We start from the raw sequence: 23,542 nt of genomic DNA, 5'->3' as shown, positions 1-23,542 counted from the left end.
GTCTCTTTCTGTCTCTAATAAATAAATAAATTCCTGGGATCCCTGGGTGGCGCAGCGGTTTGGCGCCTGCCTTTGGCCCAGGGCGCGATCCTGGAGACCCGGGATCGATTCCCATGTCAGGCTCCCGGTGCATGGAGCCTGCTTCTCCCTCTGCCTGTGTCTCTGCCTCTCTCTCTCTCTGTGACTATCATAAATAAATAAAAATTAAAAAAATAAATAAATAAACCGCTGCGCCACCCAGGGATCCCAAAATAAAATAAAATTCTTAAAAAAAACAACAACTCTACACCACATTTCCCAAATTATATTACTTAATACACTATCTGGAAGATAGTAACAGGAGTAAAGAGAAAGGTCAAATACATTTGGGAAATACTACATAAATTATGTATTCTACTCTTGGGAGGTTCATAACATAACCAGCATAAAAAAGACTGCTAAGAGGTCCCAATAAAGAATACTTAAAAAAAAAAAAAAAAAAAAAAGAATACTTTACCAGGAACACTCTCTTTAGTCTCCTCCAATTAGCGTCCTATAAAACAATATACTACCAACATAACCCTGGGAATTGCTGACACAGTTCATCTTTCAGCACATCCTCTATTCCCTCCCATGTAATTCAAAAATGGCTGTCCAGCATCTAGACCTCTGAAATAAATGACACTCCAGGGAAGATAGGTCCAGCTCTGAAGTGAACCCACAAAAAAGATCTGATACTATGCCAAGAATACTGATTCAGGAGCAGTGATCACAAATCTGAATAGGCTTACCCCTTTGTAGATGTCCACAGCCAATGTTGAGTTATCATCAGGAAAAAGGTGAGAGTGGGGACTGCTGCTGTTTCTGCAGACTGCTACCTGGAACACAAAGCAATTTAGGAGCAACTTTTATTTTTGAGGCAAGGACCAGACCAGAAGAGCTCTCCAGCAGATCACAAACTATAGGTCATATTCAAGTCCCCTAGGAGACATAGACTGGAGATAAGACACTGGATACAGGCTGTAACGGGAGCAGGGACTGGCAGCAATGGCACTGTTGGTCTTCCATAATTCTCCAACACCCTCATGCCATCAAAAATATTTACTGAGTTAAAAGTGTGTAAGGTAGGGCAGCCCCGGTGGTGCAGCGGTTTAGCGCCGCCTGCAGCCCGGGGTGTGATCCTGGAGATCCAGGATCGAGTCCCACGTCGGGCTTCCTGCATGGAGCCTGCTTCTCCCTCTGCCTGTGTCTCTGCCTCTCTCTTCGCTCTCTCTGAATGAATAAATAAATCTTAAAAAAAAAAAAAAGTGTGTAAGGTAATATGTGAACTCTGGCTTGTTTTAAGTGATGGCAGAAAGAGAGGGCCCTTAAGAAATAGGAGAAGAAAAAAAAAAAAAAAGAAATATGAGAAGAGTCCTAAGTCAAAGCAAACAGGAGTCAGAGGTCTTATAAATAGGCAATCAGGAATCAAGATGACAGAGAATTCAAAACTCAAAAGAGTGTATCTTAGCCAGTTTCTATTTTCTGTTTATTGACTCCTCCCTACCTGTCCTCATGACCAAATGGCAGGACAGGTATGTAGGCTAACAGTTGATAAACAGGAAACAAAAGTATATGACAAAGAGCCAAAAAGACATGAAACCACAAACACAACAGCATAGCATGAGGCAATCTTTATTTGTGGCAAACTCGCTTCTGAGCCAACAGCTGTGAAACACGAGTGTAGGTTTGGTCTGCCCCCAGACTCTAGATCCTGACTAGTGCAGTAATAGGGGGCAGCTCTGAGGCTGGAGATAGGCCTCCCCTGAGCTCCAAGTCACTGCCATTTTGCCTACCCCATTCTGGCCTTCACCACCCTCACATTCACTATCACTCATAACCCCGGCTACTCACCACCTGGTCGTTGGTTTTTTCAAAAAATGCTTCTGCAAAGACTGAGACGACAAAGACGTTGATGATGAAGGAAACAAAGAGAGCAATGCAGGATTCAATGAAAAAGTACTTATTAGCTTCTCGAACTTCCTGCTTATTGGCTCGGTTTATCTGTCTGGACTAGAGAGATAAACAGTAACAGTCATTTTTTGGTTAGATTAAGTTTCCCTGTAATATTTCATGAACTTGGAGTTAGTTAGAAGATTTAGAGGGCAAACAATTGACAATATAAAATGTGAGAAAACTTACTTACATCCCAGTTCATTAAGTGACTAAGAACTTCATGACCCTTTGACGGCACATTCTCCAAACAGGAAAATGATGACTATGTGCTACTGAGCTCTCAGTTACTGTGGTTAGAAGAACCACTGACATACAAAAACCACCTGATGTTCAGTCCTAAGAACCTTAATCATAAAGGCCTCTGAAATCTCCCAGCAAACTACTACATAAAACTGACTGATGAAACCTGGGTTGGGTTCTTTGCTCCTGATCTCCTCAAGGGACTCAGGCTTTTGAGATTTAAATACAAGAGACTTGGTGTACTTATGGACCTTTTATGAAGAATTTTAGTCCCAGTTTCTCTGTGGGGTCACTTATTTCTGGTCACTTTTGTGACAAAAACAGTCTGTGTGAAGTTTATAAACATCCAACAGTGAAAAAACCTTTTGCTCCTTCAGGGCTCTAACACTTAAAATAAGTGTGTCCCCTGCAACTAAAGGAAACATGAACTATCTGGAGGGCACAGATGGAAGGGCCATGCTCACCTTGACTAATGCAGAATGCAGATACATATTGTGTGGCATGATGACAGCTCCCACGATGCCCACTGCCTGCTCAATCTGTGGGGTGTGACAGCCTGAACAGGATGGCAGGAACATGCCCTTGAGTACCTGGCTCTGGCTGGGTTTCACTGTAACATACTACATACCAACATAATAACTATTAGAATATGAGACCAGTGGAGGAACATTAGTACTAGGAAACACTCAACATCCATTGCTCCTTACAACACTTTCTTCAACAACCAAGCAGCGTGAGGGACTTGCTGCCAGACGTCTGAGAATTCAGGACTGGGATACCCAGATATTTCATGTCATATTTTAGATATACAAAATAGATATGTGGAGAAGGTCATTAATATTCTTTTTTTTAAGATTTTATTTATTTATTCATGAGAGACACACAGAGAAAGAGAGAGAGAGAGAGGCAGAGACACAGGCAGAGGGAGAAGCAGGCTCCATGCAGGGAGCCCAATGTGGGACTCGATACTTGGTCTCCAGGATCACGCCCTGGGCTGAAGGCAGCGCCAAACCGCTAAGCCACTGGGGCTGCCCAGGTCATTAATATTCTAAAGAAATACATGGCTAGTAAGGGCCTCATTGACATTAGCTTCATAATCACTCTTAGGATACAGATCCAAGAATATAGTCAATTCTGGATTATCCACAATTATGCCTCTATTCAGGACACCTGGGTGGCTCAGTGGTTGAACATCTGCCTTTGGCTCAGGGCGTGATCCTGGAGTCCTGGGATTGAGTTCCAGATTGGGCTCCCTGTAGGGAGCCTGCTTTTCCCTCTGCCTATGTCTCTGTCTCTCTCGGATAAATAAAATCTTTAAAAAATAAAAAGATAAGAAAATAAAAGTTTAACCAGGCCAAACTGGCTAAACAAAGAGTTTATAACAACTAAACACGGAAAGCTACTATTCTTGCATATAATGGTTCTGATTCTTAGGAGTATCTGGGTTGGGGCAAAAACTAGAAAGCATACACTATATCCTTTATAGTTTCTTTTTTTTTTTTATTTTATTTGTTTATGATAGTCACACAGAAAGAGAGAGAGAGAGGCAGAGACATAGGCAGGTGGAGAAGCAGGCTCCATGCAGGGAGCCCGACGTGGGACTCGATCCCGGGTCTCCAGGATCGTGCCCTGGGCCAAAGGCAGGCGCTAAACCACTGCGCAACCCGGGGATCCCTATAGTTTCATTAACTGTTGCAACACAGAGAAAGTTCAAGCTACAGTTGGTATAAGCCAGGATAAGCAAAACCAGAATCTCTCCAAGTTAACCACCAGGAATAATCCTGCAACTCCCTCCTTAATCCTCTCCAACACTGCTCTATCATGGGACTGGCCAAATTGGAACCAGGGAGTCTAGTCTACTAAGTCCTAAAAAAAAAAAAATCTAATCATTTTTTACCTATGAGCCCCAGCAGCCCTTCCCAGAGGCTTTAGATCTTTGCTATAGATCATATTTCTTCAAAATTGGCCTAGGCTGAATTGGCTTTTTGTTAACACATGTGATACAATTAAACATCCTAGCATTATACAGTCTTAAAAAAAAAGACAAGAGAACAGTCTTTTTTGGTTATGCTGATGTATTGCCAGCAACACTTGCCTCATATCCAAATGTGAGGGCCATAATGGTGATGAGAAAGCCAAAAAATGCTTCTAGCTTCCGTAAGCCTAAAGGGGAAAATGCAACAGTTAGTTCACGAAAGGCAGACTTCTCCATCAGCCATATGATGGATGGAAAGTAACTCCTTTGACTGAGCCCTGCATTCCCACTCTCCTTACCATATTTGTCCAAGAAGAGAAATACGAAGGTATCTGCAATCGTGATGAGAACTCCACCCCACAGAGGAACCCTAGGTCAGAGATAAGAAATGGAGATTAAAGGAAAGAAAGGAAACGTTAGGAAACACTTCCAATAGCTCTCCAGATACACAACACTTGGAGAAGCAAGGATTGGCGGGAGAGGGGACAGTGGCAGGAGGTCAGACCTTGCTTACTTTAGAATCACAGCCCCACGTGAATTAACTACATTCATTCCAAAGGCTGTCTACTAAGTCAGACACTTAAAATATAAAGCTGAAAAGTACGGGTCTTACCCCTCACCCCTCTAGGAGCTCACTGTCTAGTGGGACAAACTGATATACAAATAAATAATTGTAACACACAATGTTGCACACTGTATAATAGATGTATGACAGGACAGGAGAACATGGAACATATAGAGCCTACAGCTGCTGGAAGAGAAGGTGGCTCCAGAAAGGTTCCACAGAAAAAAATAATACTTGAATTGAATCTTGAAAATGGAAAATCAGTTTGGTTTTTGTTTTTACATTTGCTTTGAAATATAGCAAAATAATACTTTCTGGAGGAAAACCCCCTCACCTTCCTACAGACAGGAGATTGATGGCAATGGCTGAGCCAATAACTTCTTGCATATCTGAGCCAATGATAGCCAACTCCACCATCAGCCATAGGATAATTCGTGGGACCTAAATACCAAACAGCAGAAAGACATGGTTCTAATTAATCATTTCTAAGAACTTTCCCTACAGTTTGGAATTCACATTCAGCACTGACCCATCAATAGTACACCATAATGCTTCAGTCTAGTGATGAAATACCAGAACTGGACTCCACCTGGCCCATCACTGCACTGCGGACCCCGGGGAGAAAGCACCACTTCTATGTGGTGGTGCCTATGAGCCAAGGTCAGAGCAGCAGCTGATCCTAATTTTTTTTCTTACCTTCCACTCAACAAAGGAACAGAATTTCTAATCATTAATTTCCACTTAATTTCCTGCCTAAAAACAATCCAAAAGTTTTAGGGGAAAACGAGGATGCTAATATGGTCAAAATATTGTTTAGGAGAGAATAGAAAATGACCACAGAAGAAAATATCCTGATCGTGGCTAAAGAGGGAAAACAAAAATGAAGAGGCTGGGGTCATCCTTAATGTAATGATAATACACAAGCAAGTAGAGAAGGACAAATACGTAAAGGGACTCAGCAAACTGGTTGAAATTGCATGGCATATAAAACAGGAACCTAACCTGGTCAAACAATCCAGCTGAAAGCCAAATTTAGTTAATACTAGCTCACTGAGGCCAAGAAGAAGAAAAGAACAAACAAAACAAAAAAACCCCACCTTCTAGGACATACTACACAAAAAAATTGTCACAAAAAACAACTGTTAAGATACATGAAGAAAAACTACCAGAAATTATAAATTACTAAGACTTTTTTGAGAAGCATAAATGGGGGAGAAAGCAGATAAGGATAGTTTCTCACAGCCAGGAGAGGAGATTAAACATTTAGGACAAACCAGAAGCAGATCATGGTCTTATCTAAAGATGAAGGTAGGTTAAAACCATCTTCCAGACATAGGGTCCTCCTGCCTTAGGCAGCAATAAGAAAGGCCCAAAATGTCCAGAAAAAACCTGTGGAAGACAGTGTAACCTCCAGGGTCAGGGTAAATTTAAAAAAAATTACAAAGATCCTGCCACATAGAGTTTGTAGTAAAAAGGAAAATCTCGTTTTTCAAAATGATGACAAAGTCAAACAAAAAAGAAAATATGTGTAACAGTAATATGAATGTATGAATTAAAGTGCTTAGAGTAATCCCACCCCTCCATGGGCCGGGCACTGCCAGATGTTAGAAGGCAGAATGAATGGTAAATATCTTTTCAGACTGATTTTTTTCTAAGGAAGCTTTCTGGCAAAAAGTGAATCTCAAGTTAAATTCTTAGAAGGGGTACAGAAATATGGGTTGGCAGCAAGAGGGGCTATAGAATTTCCCTTGGGACTTATCCTTAGGGCCACTGACCACCAAGTCCTCCACTATTTCAATATACCACGAAGCCAGCACATTCGGCCACACACACAGGTTCCTCTGAGATGAGAGACAAACAGGACACCACATTGCTCACCTTCGGGTACTGACGGTGACACACTTCAGCAAGATGCAGCCCCGTGACCACTCCCAGCCGAGCTGCAAGGCGCTGGAGCAGGAGCCCCACGATGGTGGCCAAGAGAAGAACCCAAAGCAACTACACAGGAACAAAATCCCATCATAACACTCATTAGACAAGTAGGGTGTTTTCATTTGGTTGGTTGGCAATGTGAATGAAAGAGCCCAGGTCAGGAATCAAATGACCTGAGTTCTGTATCAGGTTCTGCCCAAACCTTTCTGAGCCTTAAGTTTCTCCCATCTACGGTTGTTTCTCCTTTGTTTAAGGAAAACTATGTGGAGTAGATAAAATAGAATAAATGTTAATTCTAACTCTGTATATAAAATAAAATTTAAAAACCACACTGGGACGCCTGGGTGGCTCAGCGGTTGAGTGTCTGCCTTTGGCTCAGAGCGTGATCCTAGGGTTCTGGGATTGAGTCCCGCATCGGGCTCCCTGCATGGAGCTTGCTTCTCTCTCTCCCTCTACCTATGTCTCTGCTTCTCTCTCTCTGTCTCTCATGAATAAATAAATAAAATCTTAAAAAAAAAATTAAAAACCACAGATTGGAAAACAGTTGTCACCTAAGTGTCACTGCCAATGAAGTGTCTGCATGTAACCCCCAAGGGCTATCTAACAAGGAGGGTAGGGGGAAAGGACATGAGGGTGTACTGTGTGTGTTTAAAAGGGATAGGGGTAGGACTATATGTTCACCTTAAATCCAGCCACTGCTCCAGACTGCAAATCAGATTCAATATTTCCTGGATCCAAGTAGGCAATGCTCATAAGAAAGCCAGGTCCCGTGAAAGCCCAGAGTTTACGAAAACTAAAACAAGAATACTGTACAAGAGAGGAAAAGATCAAACTGATTATCACATCCAAACTACTGATTTAATTTATTTGTAATTTTATCACATATAAAACAACACTATCAGCTGCACAAGAACAAAGAATTTAGGATGTCAGATACTGGGTATATCCAAGTTCAACTTCTATCTTACCCACTTCTTATCAATAAACTAGCCACTTCTATGTCCAAATAGGAGCTCTTCCCTTCCCTGTTCTTTCCATCAATCAGCCTCTCATTCTAAAACCTGAGTAACAATATTAGTACCCTTGTGCCCAACCACTACTCAAAAGGGACAAAAGCCACTGTAAAAAAAAAAGAACATGAAATCCGTACTTTCCAGATCAAAAAATAATCACTAGTACAATGTGGCAACTGTTTTCAAGGCCCTCCTTTTCCTAAATAGTTACTATAAACAGTTACTTTGATTACAAAAGTTGTCTTCAGAGATTGCTTGCCAAAATTAGATCTGAGGCTGCTGATCTTGAGTCCAGCAGACTTTCCACTTGCAAGTCTTCCCAAAATAGCATATTCTTCCAAGTATTTGTCACTAACCTCCTCCTCAGGAATGGCAATTTTCTCATCAAAGTAGGTGGTAAAGGGCTCCTGTGAGTGCTCAGTTGACTGGGGAAGAGATGAGTTACTGTAGGCAGGGTTGAGGGTACCAAGACTGGGAGAGTCCCCATGGTCTCCAGAAGCATCATCTAAATTAACAGATTTAAGAAGAAATAAAAATGAACAAAATACACTAACAACTTGTCCTTAGTAACTTTTACATTAAATCTTTTTAATACTTAAATGCTCAAGACCAACCTGGCTCTATTCAATTTATTTCTAATATTTTATTTTCTTCTATATTTTTAATAAATTAATTCTTGGGACGCCTGGTGGATCAGCGATTGAGTGTTTGTCTGCCTTTGGCTCAGGGTGTGATACCAGAGTCCTGGGATCGAGTCCCACATCGGGCTCTCTGCATGGAGCCTGCTTCTCTCTCTGTGTCTATGTCTCTCTGTCTCTCATGAATGAATAAAATCTTTAAAATTAACTAATTCTTAAATAGTATATTCACATGGATGCAAATTCAGAAAATAAAAAAAACTTATGGTAAAAAAACTCCCTCTCACTCCTCTTCTCTAGTCACTCTGCTCTAGATCAGTTTTAATGCTTATCTCACAATGGTTTTCCTACTTTCACATTTCTCTATTCCCAGCTGGCAATTTTTTACAATCATTTCATTTTCTTCTAAAAACACTAATGCCCAAGGCTCAAAATATAACATTCCCAGACTAGCTAGCCACACTGGTAACCTAAGATCCTAACTTTCAGAAGAAAAGAACTAGGTCTGTCTAGGGGGTTACTACCCTCCTCCCCTACCCCATCCATTACTTTGTAGAACTTAGCAAAAGAATCATTCTTGGGACGCCTGGGTGGCTCAGTGGTTGAGCATCTGCCTTTGGCTCAGGGTGTGATCCCAGGGTTCCAGGATCGAGTCCTGCATCAGGCTCCCTGCAGGGAGCCTGCTTCTCTGCCTGCCTCTCTCTGTGTGTCTCTCATGAATAAAAAAAGAAAAAATCTTTAAAAAAATCATATTTGGGCATTATAACTCTGTCAGGTTTCTCAAAAAATTTGGAAGTTGAAAAATCCTGCCATAGTTAGGCTAAAATCTGAAGCTGCAGGAAAATCACCAAACAGGAACCCTTTGCCTCCTGACTAAGCCCTGCAGTGCAGAGCTTCAGGTCATGGGGTATGGGCATCCTCGTGACAGGAGGGCTCATCTTAGACTGCTTATCAGTGTTTCCCTGAGTCCCGAACTTTACAGGTAATCTTAAATGCTGGGAAGTGGAAGGTCTGGGAGAAAAGGGCTAATTGCCAGGACACAAAGCCCAGTCTGGTAGCTATTAATGGCAATTTCAAACCACAGAGCTCTAATGTCAGGGTTTCCAAGAAATCCTTGCAATGTCTAGGTAGAAAAACAAAAGCTTTCTTTCTACAGAGAGCTGACCCACATCGTGTGAAATGGCCCTGAACTGATGGCGAAATATAAAGAAAAGGAATGAAAATTCTAAAGGGGAAATTTAGAATTAGGAAGGATTAGTGAGAACATTCAAGAAGCTCTAATGGAATATACAGTTTAATGTGCTTGCTTGATATTTTCCTGCTCCTTTTGTAAGTATCCGCAGTGCTGTGAAGAGTCAAAGCCTTCTCAAGGTTTTTATGCCAGGCCTGTGATTAAGACTTGTCCTTACAAGCATTACTGCAACAAACCAAACTTGCAGCTAATCTTGGCTCATCTCAGAACTGGAAATAAGATATGAGACAGATCTCCATGGTTATAAAGTCATTTTCATTTACAGCCTAAGCGACTAGACGGTGACTGGACTGGACCTGATAGGAGCGGGTCTCTATGATGATACTATTAGCGAGGAAGAGGAGTTAAGGACATAGATGCAAGAAGGAAAATATGGTCAATTTCTATTATTGATTTAAAACTAATTCCAAGTAAAAATCAAACAATAACACAAAGCCGTAAATTACCATCTGCCATCTTCTGCTCAGGACCCAACACCATGGTGGACGCCTGAGTGTCTGATTTCTTAGAATAGGTTTCTGGAAAGGAGAAAGGGAGACAGGAATCAGCAAGAACAGACTAACAAGTTCAGTATCAGCATTCTGTTACTCTGTACAACTGACCGATACTAGATTAAAAGAGTAATTCTTCTGTTAATAATTAGTTTTCAGAGTACGATTAAGAGATATTTAATAAACGGACGCCTGGGTGGCTCAGTGGTTGAGTGTCTGCCTTTGGCTCAGGTTGCGAGCCCAGGCTCCTGGGATCCAGTCCCACTTCAGACTCCCTGCAGGGAGCCTGCTTCTCCCTCTGCCTGTGTGTCTGCCTCTCTCTGTTTCTCATGAATAATTTTTTTAAGAGAGATTTAATAAAAATGAAAAAGTCTTAATCACCTTTTTGCTAGCAAGACTTCAAAACCAAACTGAAACAAAAGGTACTTCAGGGAAGTAGGCAAATACTTTTTAAAAAGCATTCAGAGAGAAGCTGCTAGGCAGACCCCAGTCCCTGCTTTTGTTTCCAGATTAACTCAAATATTTATTTAAAACTAGATTGATTTCCCCCAACTTGTACAAGTTTTTAAGGACAAAGATCTAAGACTCTTTTTGATCTAAGAAACAATTTGAGCTCATGATTGAATTTTCTGGAAAGAGGGGAGAAAAGCAGCTCACCACTGTACTACTCATGGAGGGCCATTATTTCCCAGCCTCCTATTTCCCTGAGGAGAGACTTCTCCTATAAAGTTTCTCATTCCCCAACCCTTCAACAATCAGGAGAAGAAACTAATCACTATGGCCCTCCCTTCCTGGGCTCTCAGGGAGAGATGAGGCACCAGGAGGCCTAGGCATAGTCAGCAGGATGCCAGTACTTCTCTCCATCCTTCAAGGGGTTTGGGGACGAGGGGTTGTCCCAGAGGTCTAGCAACCTGTTAGGTTAAGTTTAACTGGGGGGAGAGGAGGGTGGGAGTAAGCCCATTTGGCCACAATCTATGGAGTATTCTCCAGTCAACCCTGCCAATAAAACTTTTAGTTGAGGTACCTGGATGGCTCAGCCTCTTTTGCCTTTGCCTTTGCCTCAGGTCATGATCCCAGAACCCCACGATCTGCTCAGCTGGAAGCCTGCTTCTCCCTCTCCCTGCCACACCTCCCCCCCCAGCTTGTGTTCGTTTTCTGTCAAATAATAAAATCTTAAAAAACAAAAAACAAAACCCAAAACACCTAGTCAACAAACTAGAACCTCTACTGTTTCCACTTTCTACAGAACATAATTAGAGCAGGGAACAGAGTGGGTCAGTTATGCTTGGTGAGCTGCACGTATTTAATCTCCATGAAAATGTAAGATCCATACAGACGCAGTTGGTATTACAACAGTTTTGCTCTCTAGGACCATACCACAAGATTGTTTCAGTCACATTTAACTATATTAATGAAAAGATCAAGTTGAAATACAAGCAACCAGAATCAATCCAGCAATACTTTGATAATTATGATTAATATAGCTTTGATATTCTAGCTCACCCTCAGCCTCAACCCTTCTTCCGAATCCAGTAATTTCTTCCTGTCAAATAGCAATCAACAGAAAATATAGTGCTCTTGATTAAATGTACTGTAACTGTTTTATCTCCTTCCCTTATTAAAAGTTGTAAGAATGAGCATGCTGGGGTGGCTCAGTTAGTTAAGCAGACGACTTGACTTTGGCTCAGATCATATCTCAGGGTTGTAAGATCAAGCCCCACATCAGGCTCCATGCTGAGAGAGGAGCCTACTTAAGATTCTTTCTGCATTTCCCCCCACCCCCAAAGGTTGGAAGAACGTTTTGTAAGTGGGGTACTTAGCTGGCTCCATCAGTAGAGCATGTTGACTCTTGATCTCAGGGTCATGAGTTCAAGCCCCACACTGGGTGTAGAGACTACTTAAAAAAAAAAAGTTTTACAAGATAAGAGGGCTAATAAAAGTATATTTTCTGTCTAAAATGCCAAAAGTACACATACCCTTTGATCCAGCAACTCTAAGAATGGATCCTAAAGAAACACTCACACAAGGAAGTATATACAAGGAAACTTCCTGTAACATTGTTTGAAATATCAAAAGACTAAAAACAACTTATATATTAGTCTAGGACTGGTTAAATAAACTATGTACATTACAGGATGGAATGCCATGCAACTATTATGATAAAGCAAATCTAAATGTACTGATAGGAAACAATCTCCAAGACATGTTTTCAAGTAAAAAACCCAATGTATCAAATGGTATGTAATCACTTACATGTCAAAAAGAAAAAAAAGTGTTAATACACATGTACATGTATGGACTACTTCCCAGGGACACGTCCAAAACTGGTACAGCTGTCCCCAAGACGAAGGAATAGAGAAGCACAAATGAGGTCAGGAAGACTTCTCATCCAATATACACTGTATGCCATTTTGCACTTAGAAAAAAATTATTTTATTTTATTTTATTTATTTATTTCTTAGAAAAATTTTATTGTGTACTTGCATTTTTTTTTTTAAAAGTCATACAGATTCAGTCAGATTCTGAACACACACTTGCTGAATGTGTAGTTGAATTTGACAAAACTTTCGTAGTGGATAATCACAGATCTACAGCTATCCAGCTGGCAGGAATATACTGTCTTAAGGTTAATTTACTACTACTTTGTCTTAGTGCCCAAATAGTCATGCTCTGAAATTATGAATTGGGAGTTTCACTTGAATGCCACCTTGTCAAGAAACACTTTCCTGACTCCTTAATTTGGGTATACCCCAAACGCATACTAGCTATAATCAATTCTGAACATCTAATTAACATTAATTCATGTGTTCTCTTAGTATTCATAAGAACTCTGGAAGAACAATTTTTTTTTAAGAACAATTTAGATAGCCCAAATCTGTCTTAAAAATTGCCCCAAGAAAGTCTGAAATACTGAATATTAAAAAACATATAACTTATATGTTTTCCCCCAAGGTCAAAAGAAGTTTGATTTCAAATATTTCTTTCTTATAAAATTCCCTCATAGAGAACAAAGATCTTCAAAACGATTTCACTGATTTCAGAGCTGCGTTCAACATTGCAAAGGTCTTCCTAAAATTAATTATAAGGTTTAAAGATGAATGTTTTTGAATAGTCCTCTAATTCACCCTCCCTTTTTATCTCCCCTTCCCTATATAAATAAAATCAAAGACAGCATTATAGTAGGAAAAGAATTCTCAATAGAGTGAACCAGAAATGTTTGCATGGAAGCAACTGATTAAATAAATGTGAACAGGAATGTTTAAAGTTGACTGGCTGGCAAAATTCACAGCAAAGTAGTCAGGAATTGTTCTTGCGAAGCAGGGAAGGACCAAACACCCCTACCCTCTTTTAGACCCATGGCTGCTGCCCCAAACCTCCACCAAAGAGCAAATAAGGAGCTAAGTCCTTAAACACTGAAAACTGTTCTCTGGGGAAAAAATAAAATAGAGATTATAATAAATAAAATAAAGTTGATTGGCAAAGCCATCTCTTCTCCCTCTTGATGCTTCTCTCAATTTTTCAGTGCTGGCAACATGCTAATGCATGCAAAACTGCCAGATGCAGAAATCAAGGCTGTAGAAAGTGATACTCAAGTTGTTTATTTGAGAACAAGGAGTTGTGATAAAAAGAAAAATTCCACTTGTCCTGAAGAAAATGTAAAAATTCCAGATCCTTCTAAAATCCTTTTCCCTAAAAGCCTCCTGTATGGCTAGAGTACTTGATATATCTATTAAACCATTATTATTAATCTTACCCCTGTGTTGTATAAGATGTTCTTCATAAAGGTAAGCTCCTGTCCTGGATGATTCAGAGTCCACAAAACTCTGAAATATTCAAGTGGTTTGAACAGATCTAATTGTTTTCTGAACCGTAAGTATTTTAATAAGGAAGATTACTAGTTACCTTTTTTTTTTTTTTTTAAAGATAGATTACTGCCTTCTCGATTTTTCATTCCAGGTCAACAAAAAAGTATTGTTTTCCGAGTCATTCCATTGAGGATGTCCATCTCATTAGTTCCAAAACTCAATTTGCCCCCACTGGGAATGAGGGGGAAAGAAACAGCTTAGAAAAGTCATGTGAACCAATTACTAGTAATGGAATTGAAATGGTAATCAAAACTCCCAACAAACAAAAGCCCAGGACCAGATGGCTTCACAGCTGTATCCTACCAAATATTTAAAGAACAATTAATACCTGTTCTTCTCAAACTATTCAAAAAAAAAAAAACAGAAGAGAAAGGAAAACCCAATTTCATTCTACAAGGTCAGCATAACCTTATGATACCAAAACCAAAGACACTAGAAAACAAACACTTCAGGGCACCTGGGTAGCTCAGCTGGTTAAGCGTCCAACTCGATTTCAGCTCAGGTCAAGATCTCAGGGTCCTGGGATCAAGCCCCATGTTAGGCTCTTCACTCGGTAGGGAGTCGGCTTGAGATTCTCATTCTCTCCCCTTCACCTGCCCCTACACCGACCCACGCTCTTTCTCTCTCAAGTAAATAAATCTTTAAAAGAAAAAAGAACCCAAACACACTACAGGTCAACATCCTTGATGAATACAGATGCAAAAGGCCTCAACAAAATATCAGTAAACCAAATTCAACAATACATTAATAGGATCATTCATCATGATCAAGTGGGATTTGTTTCACTTGATATATGCAAATCAATGTGCTATTATCATATTAACAAGAAAGATAAAACTATAACAATCATCCCAACAGATTTAGAAAAAGCATTTGACAAAATATGACATCTGTTCATCGTAAAAATTCAACAAAGTGGGTATAGAGGGAACATACCTCAACATAATAAAGATCACATATGACAAATCCACAGCTAACATCATAATATTGAAAAGCTGAAAGCCTTTCCTCTAAGATCAGGAACAGTACAAGATGTCCACTCTCACCACTTTTATTCAACATAGTACTGGAAGTCCTAGCTGCAACAATCTGACAAGAAATAAAAGCATTCAAATTGATAAAGAAGTAAAACTGGCACTAATTGCAGATGACATATACAGAAAATGCTACAGACTCCAGCAAAAAACTGTTAAAACTAAGAAATGAATTCAGTAAAGTTGCAGGATACAAAATTAATACACAGAAATCTGTTATGCTTCTACATACTAATAATGAAGTAGCAGAAAGGGAAATTAAAACAATCCCACTGGGATGCCTGGGTGGTTCAGCAGGTGAGCATTTGCCTTTGGCTCAGGGCCTGATCCAGGGTCTGGGGATCGAGTCCCACATTGGGGTCCCTGCGAGGAGCCTGCTTCTCCCTCTGCCTGTTTCTGCCTCTCTCTGTGTCTCTCATGAATAAATAAATAAATAAAATCTTTAAAACAAAACATGGATGCCTGGGTGGGTCAGCGGTTGGGCATCTGCCTTCCAGCTCAGGGCATGATCCTGGAATCCTGGGGATCGAGTCCCACATTGGGCTCCCTGCATGGAGCCTGCTTCTCCCTCTGCCTGTGTCTCTGCCCCTCTCTCTGTGTGTCTCTCATGAATAAATAAACAAAATCTTTTAAAAATAAAAATAAAATTTAAACAAACAAACAAAACGTCCCACTTAAAACTGCACCAAAAAGAATAAAATGCCTAGGAATAAATTTAAGCAACGAGGTGAAAAGACCTGTACCCTGAAAACTATAAGATATTGATAAAACAAATTAAAGATGACAAAAACAAATGGAAAAGTTCACCAATGCTCATGGATTGGAAGAATTAATACTGTTAAAATGTCCATACCACCCAAAGCAATCTACAGATTCAATGAAATCCCTAACTTAACCCTTTAAAGCAGCATTTTTGTAACCTTTGGGTAAATACCTACTAGTGCAATTGCTAGGTCATGAGGTCTTTTCTTTTCTTTTTCCTCCCTCCCTCCCTCCCTCCCTCCCTCCTTCCTTCCTAGATTTTATTTATTTATTCATGAGACACAGGCAGAGGGAGAAGCAGGCTCCATGCAGCAAGCCCGACGTGGGACTCGATCCTGGGACTCCAGAATTACGCCTTGGGCCAAAGGCAGGCACTAAACCACTGAGCCACCCAGGGATCCCAGGTATTTTTATTTTTAACTTTTTGAGGAACCCCCCCAAACTGTTTTTACAGAGTGGCTACACCTGAATTTGCATTCCTACCAACACTGCAAGAGGGTTTCCCTTTCTCCATACCCTCACCAATACCTATTGTTTCCTATGTTAATTTTAGCCATCTTAGCCATTTAGAAGTTTAGAACTTTTAAAATTTAGGTATAAGTGTATCTTATTTTTCTCTTGTAAAAATGAATTTGTATAAAATGATAAAATGAAGACAAGTCAGGTTGAGGACTGATTATAAGTACTTCTGTGAAGGAACAAAGTGAAATGTCCCTGTCGTGTTAGTTTAAGGAAAAGGTCTCAAAATTCTAATCCTCACTACCTAAGTAGAAAAATGTTGTCATTTTAGAATGTCTTGAGCCAAAAACCACACATACACGCCCAATTCATAAAGTACAAGCAGTACTCCTATTAAATAAATAATGTGCTTTTAATATGCCTGAGGGCTTCTGTATGTGTGTGTGTGTGTGTGTGTGTCTCTTTCTCACCTGGGCACAGGACCAATTAAGATACCAGCTTAGGCTGTTCTTGGTTTTACTGACTTTGTATACCATAGTAATAATCTCAATCAAAATTGGGAGAATCTTGCTTAGTCTACCAGAGACCACAATTTCAACTCAACATCAAGTCTGTGGTTTCTTACCTGAGCTGGACTTCTGAGAATCTGTTTTATAGTTGACAGAAATACCTGACATTGAGAATATCTAATGATAAAAAAAAGAAGAAAAAGAGAAAATGTTAAGCAGCAAGGACAGAGGGAGGAAGATACAGGGAGAAAGAGGACAGCTGATAATGAAACTGGCTGCCTGGGTGTCAAAGATGATAACGGCTGGGAGAAACGTGGCCAGGCTGTCAAGTACTGATCTCTCAGACAAAAATATCACTTAACAACCAGACTTCAGAATTAGAAGGGCTTGATATCTACTAAACAGGACATTTTCTTTGCCCATTGCTGAGGCCTAACCAGCTTTCCCACGTCTTTGCTCACATGCCAGGGTCACTGGAGTCTTAACTTTCATATATAACTTGGTCTTTGTTCTGCACAGTTCTCATATAGAGAGCTTCCTCCGATTTCCTCCTAACCAGAAGTATAGAGCAGTGCGGTTCCCTTTGGAGGAACCAACCTGGCCTCCCCGCCTGAAACACTGACCCTGGAACCCAATTCTAAGCTCCTGAACAATTTCAAAGATCCCTTTATATTGAAATAAGACAGTCTGTTAAACCAATCTATACCTATTCATGCCTCAGGAAAAACGTTTTGCCCTCATACTTGCTTGAGTAATTTTTCTCTAGCAAATGGGCAAAATGACTATTATTGGACTACATTCAACTCATTTATTCCAATGACACATGTTGTTGGCCTCTTGGATATAGCCTGGCCTTAACAATTTGATACATATTTTCGACATGTCTTTCCTTAAAGCAAAGAAAAATTATATGTACAGACAGACAACACTTAATATATAAGAATCTCTGACTGTATATATGCCCTTTTCTGTTCTTTGGAACCTGTTAAAATTTTAATAATTAACTTATAGCCTTTTCCTTTCATTACCTAGGCATTTTAACAGACACTTGATCATCTGTGATAAATGAAACCAAAACAAAAATAACCCATAAAAGATGACCTACTAGGGATCCCTGGGAGGCTCAGTGGCTGAGCGTCTGCCTTTGGCTCCAGGCCTGACCCTGGGGGTCCCAGGATGGAGTCCCACATCTGGCTCCCTGCAGGGAGCCTGCTTCTCCTTTCTCTGTCTGTGTCTCTGCTTCTGTGTCTCTCATGAATAAATAAATCTTTATTAAAAAAAAAAAAAAGATGACCTACTAGCAATAAGCGCAAAAAAAGACTGAGAACCCCTAACTTCCCAATTTAAGTTTTTACTGGAAACTTTGGTCCTCACATTAAAAACGTTATCTCAGCCTTAAATTAAAAGTGGAAGAGGAATTAGACAATAAATGTATTTTTATCATTCCCGGTCAAATGTTTTATATTCCATCGTGGATTATTATACTTTATAATATAAATAATGTTGCATTTTATCCATAATATTCTTGATGATACCTGACAGGGTCTTCTCTGTGTCTCCATTAAAAGTGTTAATTGCTCAATATACGTTTGTTAAATTATCAAAAGAATAAATGGCATCTGATGAGCGAGACGACAAGGGTCGAGATCTCCCAAATCCTTATATTCTACATTCAAATGCTCCTGGCCTTCTTTTCCAAAATATTTTATTCAAACCACAGAGACTCAGATGATAAAGATGACAACAATACTAGGGCAAAATGCTTCCCTTTCTGCCTCAAATACTCAGCTCTTTGACGATATCACTCCTTTCCTCCTTATTCAGGCAAAAGAGAAACCTCTTGAAGGTTTCTCCTCTTGAAGGAAGACACTGTCCTCTCCTCTCAACAAACCGACTTGCAACTTTCAAACCTACAGAAGTACTGAACTGCCTTGTTCCAGAGCTAACTAACTGACCTCACAGCATCTGTACTTCACCCAAATCAGGCCAGCATACTGCTGCAGTACGCAATGCTCTTTTTCATAAACTCAGAGTTTCTCATTTTGTGATTATGCTATGTGTATAAGTAGCAGCTTTCAGCTACTACTGGGAGTAGTACAGGGAGGAATCAAAAAGATGAAACGTCTTCCAGTAGCACCTTCCAGATAACACTAAGAGAAACTTGAGACTTTTAAGCTCATAGAAAGGGTATAAATCTGTCAGCAGACATTTGTATTTGTGTACACGGAGAGGAAGCAAGGGATAAAGAGGACTTTGACTCCACAGCACCCACCCAAAAGATGCTACTTTAAGGATACCATTCTCTAACCTTCACCTCCCCGAGGCAAAACGGAGGTAAAAGTGCTTCCTAGTTGCTCTATCCCAGGAATTCCAAGGAACCACTGCTGATATCCTAACTGTAAAGTAAAACTAGATTCACTCCAAGCTTCCGCATTCATTAAGAAGGGCTGCCAGGCAGTCCAGAAATTCCCCTCCAGAGTCCCTTCGGCACCGCGGCCCCCCCCACCCCCCTCCCCGCAGTCATCCCGGAAACGTGAGAAACCAAGCATGCTGCAATCATGGCCTTTTTGGCATTGGATCCAGAATAAACTGTGCCTCGCTTAAGACTTTATTTAAAAAAAAAAAAAAAAAAAGACGACCTACTAGCAATAAGCACAAAGAAAAGACTGAGAACCCCTAACTTCCCAATTTAAGTTTTTACTGGAAACTTTGGTCCTCACATTAAAAACATGTTATCTCAGCCTTAAATTAAAAGTGGAGGAGGAATTAGACAATAAATAAATAAATAGTTTTTCCAGTGAAAAACTAAACAGCCAAAGTTGTTCTCAGGTTTCATTTATCCAACACAGCTATCACAGACATACCAGGTAGAGTGATCGTTTCCAACCTTATTTAATGATAAAATACACACCCAGCAGAAAACCTCTAATCATACATAATTATAACCATACCTTCAGGTCAGCATTAATGCCATGGATGGAAAACAAGGGCCTAAGGGTTTTTTTCACAATAGGCTCGGGATTCTGAGCAAAGATTAAGTAGGTAGTAAAGTCAGAATTCTTTAAGGGAAAGAAGGCACAGGTACATAGTAAAAACTCCTACATACCCAAAACTGTTCTAAGCACTTTACGTGTATTAAGTTACTTTAAAAAATAATAAGGGAAAGGGATCCCTGGGTTGCTCAGTGGTTTGGCGCCTGTCTTTGGCCCAGGGCGTGATCCTGGAGTCCCGGGATCGAATCCTGCCTCGGGCTCCCGGCATGGAGCCTGCTTCTCCCTCTACCGGGTGTCTCTGCCCCTCCCCCATGTCTATCATGAATAAATAAATAAATCTTTAAATAATAATAATAATAAGGGCAGCCCCGGTGGCCCAGCAGTTTAGTGCCGCCTTTCAGCCTGGGGTGTGATCCTGGAGACCCAGGATCAAGTCCCCCGTGGGGTCCCTGCATGGAGCCTGCTTCTCCCTCCTCCTGTGTCTCTCTGCCTGTCTCTCTGTCTGTCATGAATAAATAAATAAAATCTTAAAATAAATAAATAAAAGCAAATAAAAAAAGCTACTTTATACTCACCAACAACCCTGTAAGATTGATACTATCAATCCCCATTCTAGGGAACTGGAAACAAAAGAACCAAGAGGCTAAGCAACTTGCTCAAAGGTTTACACATGGGGCGGGGGGGGGGGGGGGGGGGGTCTACACGGCCTCCGATTTCACAGGCGTCCGGGTGGACGGTGTCCCCGGTTTTACCAACATTCACTACAATCACGCCCAGCAAAAATTTCTGGAAGCCCCTGTGCCCCTGCCTCTCCTTCCACACGATCTTCCCTTTTGTTTTCCACTTGCGAGCTACGCCACGTTCCTTTAACCTCCTCGGAAGGCCGCAGTCAATTATGAAAAATCGTGTTCGTTCGACGCACAAACTCGAGCCCAGGTTCCTCGACTTCTCCCCCTGATGATGCTCTTTGAAATCGTGTGATGCAGGAGGTGGGGGGCCGGGCCGGCGGCGGCGGGGCGGGGGTGGGGGGTGTTACCCCGAGTGGAAAGGAATGCAAAGAACATTACCACACGAGCGACAGCTTTAAGAGGAGGGATGCGGGAAAGCTCGGGGCCGGGAGCATCCGCGCCGCAAGCCCCCTACAGAAGCACCTGGAGCCCGAGGGGCGCTCGGCGGCCTCCCCAGGAGGGGCCGCCGCCCCCGGGTCACGGCTTCCGGCGCGGCGGCAGGTCCAGCCGCGGGTCCGGCCATTCCTCGGAGGCCGCGGCGGGGCAGCGGCGGGCGCCTCACCACCTCCGGCGTCCGCTTCCCGGCCCCCGTCCTCCGGCCGGCCGGCCGGCCCCCGCGCCTCAGGCCCCGCCGGCCCGCGCCGCCCACCTCGAGCCGCCGCGAGCCCGCCCGGGGACAGCGGCGCGGCCGCCTGACCCCTGACCTCGCCCGCCCGTCGCCTTACCGGCTCCGCAGCCACCTGACGAGGCGCCCCCGCGCTGGCAGCTCCATATCCCGGGGCCACGCCAGACCGCCAGCCCCCTACGCGCCCCGTGATTGGCCGACAGGGCCGCACTCGCACGTCCCTATTGGCTGGATCCCTCGCATTCCCGTACCTGCGGGCACGCGTGGCCGGCCGACGGCGTCCCCAGGCCCCGCCCACCCCGAGGCCACGCTGGAGGCGGGGCCGGGATGGGGGCGTGGCCACACCGGGGGGCGTGGTCACACCGGGGGCGGGGCCACACTGGGGGCGGGGCCACGGGCCTGGGCTGGAGCTGCTGCCCGCCGAGCCCTTGCTTTCGCGGGTCCAGCTGTCCGAGCGCGGATTCGGATTCGGAAGCTCCCACGGCGCGGGCTGTCCCGGGACAGAGAAATTTCCTACGGTAGTCAGCCTTCTGCCTCACTTTACGTACTGGCAGTCGAGCCTCTTGTGTCCGTAGACACTGCTCTGCGAGGGTCGGCTCCGCTCTATAGAGTTTAGCCAACCTGGCAGGACCATCTCCTTTCGTCCTCGGAGCCACACGTAGTTACCTGCTGCCTCATCAAAAGCCACCTACGTTGGACCCGCCAAACATCAGCTGGCGCAGCCAGTTCCACCGCATCAGAGGCCCTACCCGCATCCTACCAGTCCGTCTCGCTTCTTGCCCGCAGGCTTGATCTCTAACTACCTAAAAGCAGTCCCACTCCAGCCCTAGCCTCAATCTCAAGCCTCAGCCTTGTCCTGGAGATAATGGCCAGACTAGCAGTGCTTTAGAGGGAAGAAAAATGGACAAGCCACCCTAATTTTCTACAATGTCCATTAGAGCATCCGGACACATTCTTAGACACGCCCCTGCAGCTTACGTTAAAGATAACCAAGCTTTTTTAACCAAATTGGAGGCCCAGAGAGGAAAAGCATAAACCCCTCCAACTTCTTTCTTCATGTAAAAGCTGCTAGGAGAAAATCTTATTAGATAGTGAAAAGAGCCCAAGCGAGGGTGATAGGAAAGTGAACTGCGAAAAGGAAAATCCAAATCAAGTACAAAGTAAAAACAACAACAAAATAACAACAACAACAACAAAAAAAAACCTCAGGGATCGAAAAATTGAGCAGAGCATCATCAGTTATCTGATACAGGCTGGTTTCCATACAGAATTTCTCCTGGAGAGAAAAAGAAAATGTACAAATTAGTTCCGAGAATCTCTCAACAAAACATCTGGGCAGTTTCAGAAAGGCCTAATGAAGTCCATCCAGACCAGAACCCTTCCTTTTGGGAACCTCTGCTGCAATTAGAAAGTAAAATGACTGCAGCCATTCTTGTCACACTACCAGGTCCGCTCAGCTGAGCAACCTTCTTGGGCTTTTGCCTAGTTGCTGGCTACTTACTGAGCTCACAGTGTGGAGCTTCGTCCTTCTTAGGTTGCTTCTTCATTATGCGGAGTGGATTTGACTTTTCTCGGTGTCAGCTCCTGCCTCTATATATGCAGACAAGTGCGCCTCCCTTGGTTAGATAAGGGCACTCGGGCTGCCCTGGACAACACCACAAAGGTAGAGACAAAGCAGGGAATTTCAAGAAGCAAGCCACACCCCTCAAAGCCTGATCAGATTTCATCTTTGACCTGCCATGAAAAGGAGAGCATCATATATCGGCCACTCCTGGATATTAATGAACAATTAATTGAGTTTGAAAACTTTTATTCTAAGATTTCATCTTTGATCCATTTGCCAGGAGCTAGAGGCCAACCTGTGAGTGCCAGGGGATGAAAGGGGTGGAGTAAAAGGAATTGCGTTCCTTCAGGACGTCACTCCCCTTACCGTGAAGCTCGTTGGGGCACTTACACCAGGCCAGCCTGTGTGCAAGGACTCTGCTCCCCTAAGGTGTAGGCTGAAACCAATTAACCCCAAGCCCAACAGTCTACTAGTATTTTCCATAGGTACGTGCAGCATTGATGCAATTACGAGGAGTCTCAGAGTGTGAGTAAAAATACTGCCTGGTCTATTCTTTGGGATCTGAGGGACCTGCTGGCATCAGCCTGGTCAATCAGTAATCCACAGGCTGACCATAAAGCCATGCAAACCCAGGACTGAGGTGCCTGCTGGAAAAGAAAAAGAAGAAGGAAAAAAAAAAAAAGAAAGAAAAAGAAACCCTTAGACTGTAGAAAAACAAATCCAGAGCAAGTCCAGAATTTCTCAATCTGGGAGGAAGGGAACTGAAAGAATGAGGAAATAATGCCTTTGGCAAATAATTTAGTAGGCCAGCTGGAGGCACAGGTAGAAAGGAGACAGGAGGGGGAAGTGAGGAGAATGAAGTGGGATACTGGGAGGAAGAAGTTGCTGCCCTCAAAGGTTTTCTGATAGTCTTAAAGAAAAT

At 42.4% G+C, this 23,542-nt stretch overlaps 1 protein-coding gene across 9 annotated transcripts in view; it reads right to left on the bottom strand.

The window, feature by feature from the left end:
* The window catches only part of SLC11A2 (solute carrier family 11 member 2), a 35,050-nt gene extending 12,436 nt beyond the window's left edge, over positions 1-22,614 (bottom strand). Inside the window, exons 1-12 of one of the 9 annotated variants that reach the window (XM_072797906.1) lie at positions 21,157-21,214; positions 16,827-16,887; positions 10,036-10,107; positions 8,056-8,204; positions 7,368-7,493; positions 6,633-6,752; positions 5,089-5,195; positions 4,489-4,559; positions 4,310-4,377; positions 2,679-2,834; positions 1,873-2,031; positions 771-857 (exon numbers count right to left, since the gene is read on the bottom strand). In XM_072797906.1, the coding sequence (XP_072654007.1) occupies positions 771-857; positions 1,873-2,031; positions 2,679-2,834; positions 4,310-4,377; positions 4,489-4,559; positions 5,089-5,195; positions 6,633-6,752; positions 7,368-7,493; positions 8,056-8,204; positions 10,036-10,107; positions 16,827-16,878 (1,167 nt within the window). In that variant the 5' untranslated portion in view covers positions 16,879-16,887; positions 21,157-21,214. The other 8 variants (XM_072797910.1, XM_072797908.1, XM_072797911.1 and 5 more) reach the window with 8 other exon arrangements.
* Positions 22,615-23,542: the final 928 nt, after the last annotated feature.

The sequence above is a fragment of the Canis lupus genome, chromosome 25 (assembly GCF_048164855.1).
Source record: "Canis lupus baileyi chromosome 25, mCanLup2.hap1, whole genome shotgun sequence".
Taxonomy (NCBI): Eukaryota; Metazoa; Chordata; class Mammalia; order Carnivora; family Canidae; genus Canis; species Canis lupus.
The sequence above is the reverse complement of the archived record's forward strand: the minus strand, read 5'-3'. Positions and strand labels throughout refer to the sequence as shown.